General features: G+C 40.6%; 1 protein-coding gene across 2 annotated transcripts in view; it reads left to right on the forward strand.

Annotated features, from left to right (window-relative positions):
• The window catches only part of pign (phosphatidylinositol glycan anchor biosynthesis, class N), a 116365-nt gene that overhangs the window by 17602 nt on the left and 86085 nt on the right, over window positions 1–12678 (forward strand). For both annotated transcript variants that reach the window (XR_009646901.1, XM_060849792.1), the window contains exons 7-9: window positions 1572–1702; window positions 3938–4054; window positions 7157–7197. Coding sequence is in view for 1 of the 2 variants with exons in the window: in XM_060849792.1 (XP_060705775.1) it covers window positions 1572–1702; window positions 3938–4054; window positions 7157–7197 (289 nt within the window). In the remaining variant the exon portion in view is untranslated. The remainder of the gene's footprint in view (window positions 1–1571; window positions 1703–3937; window positions 4055–7156; window positions 7198–12678) is intronic.

Below are 12678 nucleotides of genomic sequence, written 5' to 3' on the forward strand. Positions count from 1 at the left end.
GATTGGGAGAAACGTCTTCACTCGGAATTATTAGGATTTGTAATGTGCTGCTGAGGAGAGTGGTGAAGGCAGATATAATAGGATATTTCAACAGAGAGCTGGATATATATTTGAATGTGATGAATTTATAGGGCTACGGAGAATGGATCCAGCTGGGTATCTCTTTCAGGTGTTGATAGAGGCATGATGGGTCAAATGACCTCCTTCTGCACTGTAAACTTTGATGATCCTAAATAAGCAAGGACTTTTGTCTATGTTTTGTAGACTATGAAAAAACATTTATTAATAGGTATGTTACATAGAAATGCTACCTTAATATAAAGATGTGTGATTTGGGATCAAATAGGCTAGAAGGACAAATAGATAGGTTTCCAGTAAAGAGAGGAGTATGACAAGACTGTGTCCTTATGCCAAAATTATTCAATCTGTACACCAAACAAATATTCAGAGAATTAGATATATTTTTGAGGTAAACATTGGAGGCAATAACAAACTTGCTGACAGCTGACACTTGACTCAAGTATTTATGATATGCAGGTCTTACTATTTTTTTGAAATGTCTGTAGGTAAGATTTGCATGGTATTTTCAGTCATTGATTTTCTGCAGTAAGTACTTTATCATTGAAAGATTGCATGTCCATTCTTAACATTGTTGTAAGGTGCACACACAGATCATATTATATTCATCTAAATCACTGGGACATCAGAATTTGGAAATTCTTTGATTCCAGGAATGTGGTCTTCATTTGTGCATCTTCGACATCAAGTCATCATCTGCTCTTTGAGGGATTTCTCAATTTGTCACACAATTGATTATAAATCCATTTGAGATTTCTGAAACTTATTTCACTTTGGATAGTTGACTCACTATTCTAAAGTTCAGGTTATTGGGTTTGAAAAGCCAGCAGTCCATCACTCCATGTTGCCAAGTTCCTGTACTTGACATTTGAACTTAGTGAATAGAACCCGCTGTTCAGAAGTTTATGGAATATCATGTCCTTGTGGTTGTTGACTACAACATCAATTGCATAATTTTCTTTGTTTTCTAATTAGCTTTCATGAGCTGGCAAAAGACCAGTAGTGTATGGTAGTCCCTCAGAGTCAGATGGTTATGAGTTGAAGTTCCAGTCTTGGGTATAGGTACAAATGCTAAGCTGGCCTAGTGCAGTGTTGAAGGAGTGCTATGCTGTCAGACGTGCTGTCTTTCATCTGAAACTTTAAACTGAAGTCTCACCTGCCCTCACAGGTAAAATATCCCATGGTGCTGGTTTGAAGAGGAGCAGAGGAGTTATCCCTGTATCCTGGCTATTGTTTATTTCTGATTCAATATTACAAAACATTATGTGGTGGCTTTGTCACTGGTATTTCAAAGAACTTGCTGTGCTCAGATTAGCTGCCATGTTTCCTACACTGCAAAGTGATTATGCTTCAGAACTACTTCCTTTGCACTGAAACAGTTGGCACATCCTGAGGTCATGAAAGACATCATATAAATGGAATCTTTCACTGTAAATTACAGAAGTGCGTGAATTTGCTTTTCTTACACGTGATTCCGAATGTTTATTATTCAGCGAGTACAAGGAAAATATCCGAATAGTCGATAAAGGTATAGAAGAAGTTGTGTCTATCATTGAAGATTTCTACAGAAATGATAAGAACACTGCCTTCATCTATACTTCTGATCATGGGATGACAGATTGGGGTAAGAACTTGGATATTTTTGGACAATAATATTTTGATTATTGTCCATTTGATGTTTAATAATCTATTATGTAATTAACAAAATATTGATTGTTGTCAGGTTTTCCAAGGATACGACATTATAAGAAGCATGAGAATAATGAGGTTTTGTATTAAACTCTGCATGATTTAGCACCAAATGTTGTGTGATCATTAATCTGCTGATATTCAGCTGTTTGTCTGAATTCTTGGTGCAGTAGATCACATCTGCCATCAGGTGGTGCTGCACCAATATTTTTACTGGGGAGTGGCAAATACCTTTGTAAAAGAAATTCTTCAGTTCCTGCCAAAGAACAGGAACAGTTGCTGATGCCCATTTGGCACCTCATTCCATCTGCTGGCACAATTCTGGTTTCTTCCACTGCAGATGTCATTGCTTTGCACTCGTCATCCGCCTCCATCAGCTGCCTGCTTACTGCCTCCTAGACCCTTAGTACCTGTCACTTGTTGTCCCTTTCTCTTCTGAACCTCTACCACTTCCTGCTCACTGCTCATTTCCAAGCCCTCACTATTTGCCACAAGCTTAGCAATGGGGAAGGGGAATGAATGGACTGATGAGAGGTTAGCAGAGGGGCAAAAAGTGAGATAGCAAATGGAGTGGCGCTGGTTTGGGAGGTGAGAACAGTATTTGTTTCCAATTAAATTTGGTTTGCGTCATCTTGGATGCGGGCACCTGCTGGGAGTTTTCTGAAAGTGTGACCTCTGCATTTGTGGTGCCAATGCACACATCCTCAAATATAAGTTGGACTGACTGGCAAAGTATCCTTCCAAGCAGGGAAAAAAAAATGCAAGAAACCCATCCTTGCAGAGGGATATAGATAAGGTAATAAGTGAGCAAAAACTTGACAGATGGAATCTGTTGTGGGGAAATTGAGATTATGCACATTGGCAGGAAGAACAGAGGAGCTGATTATAATTTAAATTTAGAAAGATAGCAGAAAGCTACAGAACAGAGGAATTTGAGGCCTCAACCATGAATCACAAAAAGCTAGCATCCGAGTTATAGGGAAGGCAAATGGAATAGTGGCCTTTATTTCAACGAGAATAGACTATAGAATGGGGAGGATTTGCTAAAACTATGTAAGTTACTAGTCAAACTACAGGTGGAATGCTGTGAACAGTTTTGAGCTGCATAATGAAGGAAAGGTATACTGGCATTGGAGGCAGTACAGAGAAGGTTCACTCAGCTGCTAACAAACAAGGGATTGTTTTAGAAGAAGAGGTTGAGTAGATTTGGCCTGTACTCATTGGAATATAAAAGAATGAGAGGCGTCCTTATTGAAATATATAAGATTCTTAGAGGATGTGACAGGGTAGAAAGGCTGTTTTCCCCTTGTCAAAGAACCCAGATCAAGAGGGCATAATTTCAAAATAAGGGTTGCACATTTAAGACAGACTTAAGGAGGAATATCTTCTCTGAGGGTTTTGAACCTGTGGAATTCTTTATCATGGAGGGTTGTTGAGACTGCATCATTAAGTATATTCAAGGTTGTGATAGACAGATTTTTAATCAGTAAAGAAATCAAAGTTTATGGGAACAGGTAGAAAAGTGGAGTTGAAGATTTTCAAATCAGTCATGATCTCATTGAATGGTGGAGCAGACTTGATTGGCTAAATGGCCTACTTCTGCTTTTATGTCTTGTGTTCTTATTTTCCCAGCAAAATAAATTGTACTGAACAGCTGCTGACAGCCTCTGGGATTGGCTAATACTTGACGAGCATAAAGGGAGTCGGTGCCCTCACTCCTGTACAAACCAATAGAGTTTGAGTAGATTCAGGAAGTAGCAGATAAAGCAACTGACAAAAATGATGTTGGCCATTCCACGAAGTCCATTGACCTCTGCCTTTTAACTAGTTTCTTGCAAGTATCACAGCAGGCGCAATCTGATTGGCCACTTTCCAATATTGGTCCCACTGTTGCTTCATTTATAAATAGAAGTTAGAAGCTACAAATAGAAGTTAGAAGTTAAAAGACAAAAAATGACCTTTCTCCAGGGATATTTCTCCATAAAATGATCCATTTTCTTAGCAGCTGAATATCTGCATGGGAAAACCAGTTTGAAAATTTGTGTTGTGAGAAAATGTTCAAGACCAAATTTTCCTTTGCGTCTTTGTCGTTGTTTCAAAAGGGTCTTGACAAAATGTATCTTGATACATCAAATTCATTTGTAAATTTTGAATTTGTTTACTGACTCAGGTTCACATGGTGCAGGCCACCCCTCAGAAACCCTCACACCCTTGGTTGCATGGGGAGCTGGAGTAAATGGACCATTGGTTGACTCAAATCAACAATTTCAAGATGATTTTCTCCAAGGTACAGTTAATCACATTCCAGTTTGATTGTCCCTAGTCCGCTACTTGGAAAAGCTTACTAAAGAAAGACAGATATTTATTTACATCTTGCACAACCATAAGACGTTTTGATGCACTTTAGTCATTCAGTTGTTTTTCAAATGTGGTCACCATTGTGGAGTATTAAACTATTCTGCACGAACTTTGTTTTTTCAAAAAAGCTAATATTTTTCAAAACCTAACATTAGTCATTTTCTATTTAAAACAAGAAGGTAGATTACTAACTGAATGGCTCTAAGTTGGAAGAGGGGAATGTGCAGCAGGACCTGGGTGTACTTATGTACCAGTCACTGAAGATGAGTATGCAGGTGGAACAGAAGGCAAATGGTATGTTGGCCTTCATTGCAAGAGGTTTCAAGTACAGAAACAAGGATGTGTTGTTGCAGTTATACAGTGCCTTGGTGAGGCCACACCTAGAGTATTGTGTGCGATTTTGGTCTCCTTTTCTGAGGAAGGATGCTCTTGTTCTGGAGGGAGTGCAGCAAAAGTTTCCCAGGCTGATTTCAAGGATGGCGGGACTGATGTGTGAGGAGAGATTGACGAGGTTGGGATTGTTTTCGCTGACGTTCAGACGAATGAGGGGGGAATGAGACTTACAAAATTCTAACAGGACTAGATAGGGTAGATTTAGGGAGGATCTTCCCGATGGTGGGTGTGTCCAGAACCAAGGGTCACAGTCGGAGGATTCAGGGAGGACCATTTAGGACGGAGATGAAGAGACATTTCTTCACCCAAAGAGCGGCGAGCTTGTGGAATTCATTACCACAGGAAGGAGTTGATGCCAAAACATTGAATGTATTCAAGAGGTGGTTAGATACAGTGTTTGTGGCAATTGGGACTAAAAGTTATAGGGAGAAAGCAGGATTAGACAATTGAGTTAGATGATCAGCCATGGTCGTGATGAATGGTGATGCAAGCTCAAATGGCCGACTGACCTCCTCCTGCTCCGACCTTCTACGTTTTATTGCTTCTGTCCTGCTCAATGATTTTCCTGTGGAAACCATGATCAAAGGCCACGACTATGTGAAAGGTAGAAAGATATTAAATTTATGAATATTTTAGCAGTTTAGTATGATTGGGTTAATAAAATTGATAAAATTAATTCTGGAATCCGACAAACTACTTGGAGCTATCAATCATACCATAAAAGAAATGCAGACACTCTACTGTAATAATGGAAAGTTCTGAAATCATTTTCAGGAAGGCAACCGGTGACTAGTGGAATTCCGCAGAGGTCCATGTTGGGAACACAATTATTCATGTTATATATTAACAATCTGGATGAAGAAACTAAGAGTGTTGAAAATATTGCAGGTGGCACAAAGAGAGTTGGAGGGACAGGTGGTGTTGAGGAAGTGGGGAGGGTGCAGAAGGACTTGGACAGGCTGGGAGAATGGGCAAAGAAGTGGCAGATGGAATACAATATGGGTAAGTATGAGGTTATGAACTTTCGTAGGAAAAATAGAGATGTAGACTACATTCTAAACAGTGAAAGACTTCGGAAATTTGAAGAACAAAGGAACTTAGGTGTCCTGGTTCAGGTTAACATGTAGTTTCAGTTGGCAGTTAGGAAGGTAAATGCAAAAGTTTTCAGGAGGGCTAGAATAGAAGAGCAAAGATGTACAGCTGAAGACGTATAAGGCTCTGGTCAGACAGACCATGTTTATAATATTTTGAGCAGTTTTGAGTCCGGAAACTAAGGCGAAATATGGTGGCATTGGAGGGGGCTCAGAGGAGCTTCACAAGAGTGATCCTGGGGATGAAGGGCTTGTCAAATAAGGAGTAGTTAAGGACTCTGCGTCTGTAAGTCATGGAGTTTAGGAGGATGAGGTAGGATCTGATTGAAACTTACAGAATAATAAGAGGCCTGGAAACAGTAGATGTGGAGAAGATGTTTCTATGAGGAAAGACTAGGATTGAGGGCACAGCTCGGAGTGAAGGGAGAATCCTTTAGAACTGAGACGAGGAGGAATTTCTTCAGCCGGAGGGTGATGAATCTGTGGAACTCATTGTCACAGAGGGTTTTGGAGGGCAAGTCATTGAGTGAATTTAAGACAGAGATAACTAAGTTTTTGATGGGTTGGGGATCAAGGGTTACAGGGAGAAAGCAGGAGAAAGGGGTTGAAAAACATTTCAGCCATGATCAAATGGCAGAACAGATTTGATGGTTGGAATGGCTTAATTTTACTCTTGTGTCTTATGGTCTTATGTCTGGGAAAGTAGAAGTGTACAAATTAGTCCTTCTGAGGGAGCATCAGTAGCACACATGATGCCCCATGCAGATTGAGCAGTAGCAAAAATCCTCTGCATTTGATCAGGATAAGTCTACTTTGTAGAGTCATTGAATGTCTATTTTGTTAGGGTACTGCAAGGTCCAGTTTGAAGGTCTTCTGCATGAGTCATTTAACATTTCCTGGAGAAACCTGCTTTGTGGTGCATTACTCCTCAGAAATTTGGGGTGATGAATCCTATGCAGGGTGAATGTTTGGCTGGATCACCCCTCTCCTAACTCATTTGCTGCCTATGCACCAGGACTCTCCTGGGCTCTTCTACTCCTCTTGCTTTTCCTTACTGGGGAAAGCAAGGTACAGAGGAAGGTCCAGAGGTGGTTGTGAAGGAAAACACTGCTTTTGTGAAAAGATCTGTAGCCCACTCTCTATTACTTACTGAAGAATTGAATGGTTTGCTCAAAACAGAAAGATCAAGGTAATCTTGCCTTGTACAAGTCTGATAGATGTATGCCTCTGCTTCACTTCTGCTATTCGTCATTGACCTTGTAAGTGAAATTGAGGAGAGCAAAATGATGCAATTGTAGTCTTAGATGACAATCCATCATTCTGTCTCATTCTACATGGTCACTGACTTGCTGTCAGTCATTGGGGATTTACATTCAGTACCAAAGTGGAAATGAGTTGGAGGAGTAGTGTCTTTTTCCAAGGCAATTTCCAATGCCATTCACATTGCATGTACTAATTAGATTTTTGTTTTTTTTTGTGGAGGGAAGGGAAGATTTGAGAAATTATTACCTTTCATTTTCAAAATTTGTTCTTGATGTTTGTTTCAGAATGGAAACTAAATGACTCAAGAAGATTAGATATAAACCAGGTAAAATCCTTATCTTGCTCAAAGTTGAACATTATATTCTAATTCTCGTTGTGAAAAGAAAACTGACACCTAAGATATTCTCAGTTTTTAAGCTCCAGGGTTCTAAGTACAAAATACCATCTTGTTAACATAAAGTGGAGCAGGATTAGGTGATTTACCCCTTGAACTTGCTGTACCATAATAGAATTGCAGCTGACGTTTTACCTCCACTTCACTTTCCCGTCCATCCTTAAATGCTGGTTTGCTTATCACTGTCCATCTTGACAACCTGGAATAACCATTTTATAAGGATGGGTTAGATGTGTGTCACATGGCTACTGTGAATCATATGTTCGTTACTATTCATTTGAATTCCATATAATGTTAAATGAGCCTCATGCCTGCTTCCAACATGTCATAAGTGTGTTGACCAGTTTGTTGAACAGGAACCTGCTGAGTCAGCCTGATTTGTGATCCTCTTTGCTTTCCCCTACCCCATCCCAAACAACGCTCAAAACCTTCACCAGGCTCCCTTTGAAATTAAACTGGATAGAGCTCTAATCCTTCAGAAAGAGAGAAATAGCAACAGCATATCTTTTAACAGCACCTTTAACCTAATGAGATACAGGGGATTCAGTGCTTTATTTTGTTTTTAAATCAATATTAATGTTGTTAGATGACCAAAAACTTAGGTTTGTGTATATTGTGGTCAAAAAGATTTGCTTTAAGGAGCATCTTAAAGGAGAATATAGAGGCAGAGAGGTGTAGAGAGGGAAATCTAGACCCATGGACCCATGCAACTGATGGCATCAGAATCAATGATGAAATGATTAGAACATACAAACCAGGAGCAGGAGTAGGCCATCTGGCCCTTCGAGCCTGCACTGCCATTTAGTAAGATCATGGCTGAACATTTCATGGCCTCAGCTCCACTTACCCACCCTCTCATCTCACCCTTAATTCCTTTTATTGTTCAAAAAATATGTATGTTAGCTTTAAAAACATTTACTGAAAGTAGATTCAAAATCCTCTGAGTGAAAAAGTTCCTTCTTAATTCAGTTCTAAATCTGGTCCCCCTAATTTTGAGGCTATGTCCTCTTGTTCTAGTTTCACCTGCCAGTGGAAACATCCTCTCTACAACTATCTTATCAATTCCCTTCACAATTTTATATGTTTCTGTAAGAAGCCCCTCATTCTCCTAAATTCCAATGAATATCATCCCAGTCTACTCAGTCTCTCCTCACAAGCCAACCTCCCTCAACTCTGGAATCATCCTAGTGAACCTCTTCTGCACCCCCTCCAATGCCAATACATCCCTTCTCAAGTAAGGAGACCAAAGCTGCATGCAGTACTCCAGTTGTGGCTTCACCAGCACCCGATACAGCGGCAACATAATCTCCCTGCTTTTAAATTCAATCCCTTTAGCAATGAAGGACAAAATTCCATTTGCCTTCCTAATTACTTGTTGTACCTACAGACAAACCTTCGGTGATTCAGACACAAGGATACTCAGGTGTCTCTGCATTGCAGCATACTGCAACTTTTTACTATTCAAGTAAATAGTCCTTTTTAATGTTACTCCTACCAAAATGGATGACTTCACATTTATTTATATTGTATTCCCTCTGCCAGACCTTTGCCCACTCACTTAAAGTATCTATCTTCCTCTTCAAAGTTTCGCAGTCTCTGCACACTTTGCTCTGACACTCATCTTAGTGTCATCTGCAAACTTTGACACGTGGTCCCCAATTGTGAATAGTTGCAATCCCGACACTGATCCCTGAGGCACATCACTAGTTACTGATTGCCAACCAGAATAGCACTCATTTATCCCCACTCTTTGCTTCCTGTTAGTCAACCAATCCTCTAGCCATGCTAATACTTTTCCCGTAATGGTATGCATCTTTAACTTGTGCAGCAGCCTCTTGTATGGCATCTTGTTGAAGACATTTTGGAAATCTAGGTATATCACATCTACTGGGTCCCTGTTGTCCACCATGTTCGTAATGTCTTCATAGAATTCCAAACAATTAGTAAAGTATGCCCTTCACGAACCCATACAACGTCTACCCAACAGGACAATTTCTATCTAGATGCCTTGCTATTTCTTCCTTGACAATAGACTCAAGCATCTTCCCGACTACAGAAGTTAAGCGACCCAATCTATAATTCCCCAGCTTTTGTCTACCACCCTTTTTAAACAGTGGCATCACATTTTCTGTTTTCCAATCTGTTTTCAGGAGGAACTGCTCCAGCAAATTTTGGAAAATTTCCCACAACTGCATTTGCTATTTCTTCTACCATCTCGTTTAGTAGCCTGGGATGCATTCCATCAGGGCCAGGAGATTTGTCTAACTTTGGCTCTGTTGGCTTGCCTAACACTACCTCTTCTGTAATAATGGTTGTTTCCAGGTCCTCACCTACTTTTGTCTTTTTGTCAATTACTGACATGTCATTTATGTCCTCCACTGTGAAGACCGACACACAATACTTATTCAATACCTCAGCCATTTCATCATATCCTATGACTAAATGCCTCTTCTCATCCTCTAAATGACCAATGTTTACTTTAGCCACTCTTTGTATTCTGTGTTAGTTTTTTTCTCATTTTCTGTCTTACTTTTCTTTATAGCTTTTTTTGGCTATAGCTTGAGCAGCTTTCTATTGACCTTTAAACTTACCGAATCTTCTAGTTTCCTGCTGATCTTCTCCACTTTGTATACCTTCCCTTTCAATTTGATAGCTTCCCTTATTTCCTTAGGCACCCATGGCAGATTACCTCTTTTCTTGCACTCCTTCCTTTTCACTGGAATATACTTTTGCTGAGCACTTTGAAAAATTGCTTTGAAAGTCCTGCACTGCTCATCAACTGTCCCACTATAAAATCTTTGTTTCCAGTCTGCTTTAGCCAAGTCCTCCTTCATCTTATTGTAGTCTCCCTTGTTTAAGCCACGAACCCTGGTATTTCATTTTGACTACACACTCTCCATCTGTGTTCTAAATTCAACCACAATGTGATCACTCCTTCCAAGAGGATCCCTAACTATGAGGTCATTAATTATTCCTGTCTCATTACACAGGACCAGATCTAGGATAGCTTGCTCCCTCATCGGTACTGATACATACTGCTCAAGAAAATAATCGCGGATACACTCAACAAAGCCTTCCTCAAGGCTATCCTGACTGAGCTGATTTGACCGATCGACATGCAGATTAAAATCCCCCATGATAATTGCCATACCAGTCAGGCATTAATTATTCCTTTGTTTATTTCCCATTCCAATGTGATGTTATTATTTAGTGGCCTAAATACTATACCTATCAGTGACTTTTCCTTCATAGAATTTCTAGTTTCCACCCAAATGGATTCAACCTTATTCTCCACAGAACCAAGATCATCTCTCAGCATGCCCTGATGTCGTTCTTGAATTTCAGAGCTACTTCACCTCCCTTACCTTCCTGTCTGTCCTTCCAAATAGTCTGATACCCCTGGATATTTAACTCCCAGTTGCGACCATCCTGTACCAATGTCTCCGTAATGGCTACTAAATCATATTCATTTCCGATGATTGTGGGAGGCTATCAAATTGAAAAGGAAGACATACAAAATAGAGAAGATCACCAGGAAACTAGAAGATTGGGCAAGTTTTAAAGGTCAATAGAAAGCCACTCGAGCTATAGCCATAAAAAAATGCCCCATGAAATGGAACCCCTCTTTCCCATACCACTTCCCTAGCCACATGTTTACTTCCCAAATTTTCTTATCCCTAAGCCAATTTGCATGTGGCTCGGGTAGTAATCCCGAGATTATAACCCTTGTTCCTTAATTTAGTTTATAATGCTTGACAATTCCCAGTCAGGTTCTTCTTCCTAGCCTTGCTTATGTTTGTTCCAAAGTGGACCACAACAGCTGGATCCTCCCCCTCCTGTGCCAATATCCTTTCAAGTCAGTCAGAGATGTCCTGCATCCTGGCACTGGACAGGCAATGCACCATGCAGGATTCCTGAATAGGTTTACAAAGGATACTATCTATTCCCCTAATTATACAATTCTCTATAACTACCACTTGTCTTTTCGTTCCCCCCTCTTGAATGGCCTCCAGCATGATGGTGTCGTGGTCAGCTGGCTTATCGTCCCTGCAGTCCTTTCCTTCAACCACACAGGAAGCAAGTACTTCATATCTGTTGGACAAAGTCAAGAGCTGAGGCTCCTCTGTCCTGAACTCAGAATCCCCCTACCTGCCTCACTTGTAATCACTCCCTGCTGTCTCTGATCATAGATTGAGTAAACCAAATTCAGTCAATCAGGTGTGACCGCCACCTGAGACAAAGCATCCAGGTAACTCTCTCCCTCCTGGATGTGCTCAGATTCCAGCTCATTAATTCTGAGCCTCCAGCAACCAACACTTGCTGCGGATGTGATCACTGCAGTTCACAATGGGATCAGCCAGCTCCCACGTACACCTGCAGCACATCACCTGCCCAGCCATCTCTACTTAGTTAGTTACTTTATTAATTTATATAAACTTATGAGTTAATTAATTTTTAATACTTCTTTGCTATGCTCTTTTTCAAACTCACTGCAGTCAATCAGCCAATCAGGTCACAGCTTCCCTATGCCATCACTCCAGTAGTTTTTTTGCAGCAGAAGTTTGATACTCATTCCATGTTACTTCCCCATGTTATTACGGCTGCTCTGCCTTTGGACTGCTCCCCGCAGACTAAAACTCACAATATACTTTGAATGCACATAACACAAGCTAAACCTATGATATCTTTCCTCGTTTTCGAACAATTGGCTCAGGAAAAGGTATCCTTTTTTTTTAGATTAGATTCCCTACAGTGTGGAAACAGGTCCTTTAGCCCAACAAGTCCACAGCAACCCTCCAAAGAGTAACCCTTCCAGACCCATTTCTCTCTGACTAATGCACCTAACACTATGGATTATTTATCATGGCCAGTTCACGTGATCTGCACATCTTTGGACTGTGGGAGAAAACTGGAGCACCTGGAGGAAACGCACGCAGACACTGGGAAAATGTGCAAACTCCACGCAGACAGTTGCCCATGGCTGGAATCAAACCTGGTTCCCTGCCACTGTGAGGCAGCAGTGCTAACCACCGAGCCACCGTGCTGCCCCTTGTAAGATCAAAATTCCTAAAATATTTGAACAATCTCATTCACTCCCTATGCCATTCATGCTTAGCAGCAGCAGGAGTGTGTACTGTTTACAAGATGCACTGCAGAAATTCAACAAGACTCCATAAGAAATACCTTCCAAACTCACAACCACTACCATGTGAGAAGGTCAAAGGCAGCAGATTCATGGGAACACAACCATATGTAAGTTCCCTTCCAAGCCCTCACCAACCTGAGTTGGAAATATATCACGGTTCCATAGGAAATATCTCACTTTTTTATCATATTGCTGGGTCATAATCATATAACCCCCTCTCCACTGCGTCTACCTATACCAATTTGAGTGCAATTCACCACCATATT

The sequence above is a fragment of the Hemiscyllium ocellatum genome, chromosome 34 (assembly GCF_020745735.1).
Source record: "Hemiscyllium ocellatum isolate sHemOce1 chromosome 34, sHemOce1.pat.X.cur, whole genome shotgun sequence".
In the NCBI taxonomy this organism is placed as follows: domain Eukaryota; kingdom Metazoa; phylum Chordata; class Chondrichthyes; order Orectolobiformes; family Hemiscylliidae; genus Hemiscyllium; species Hemiscyllium ocellatum.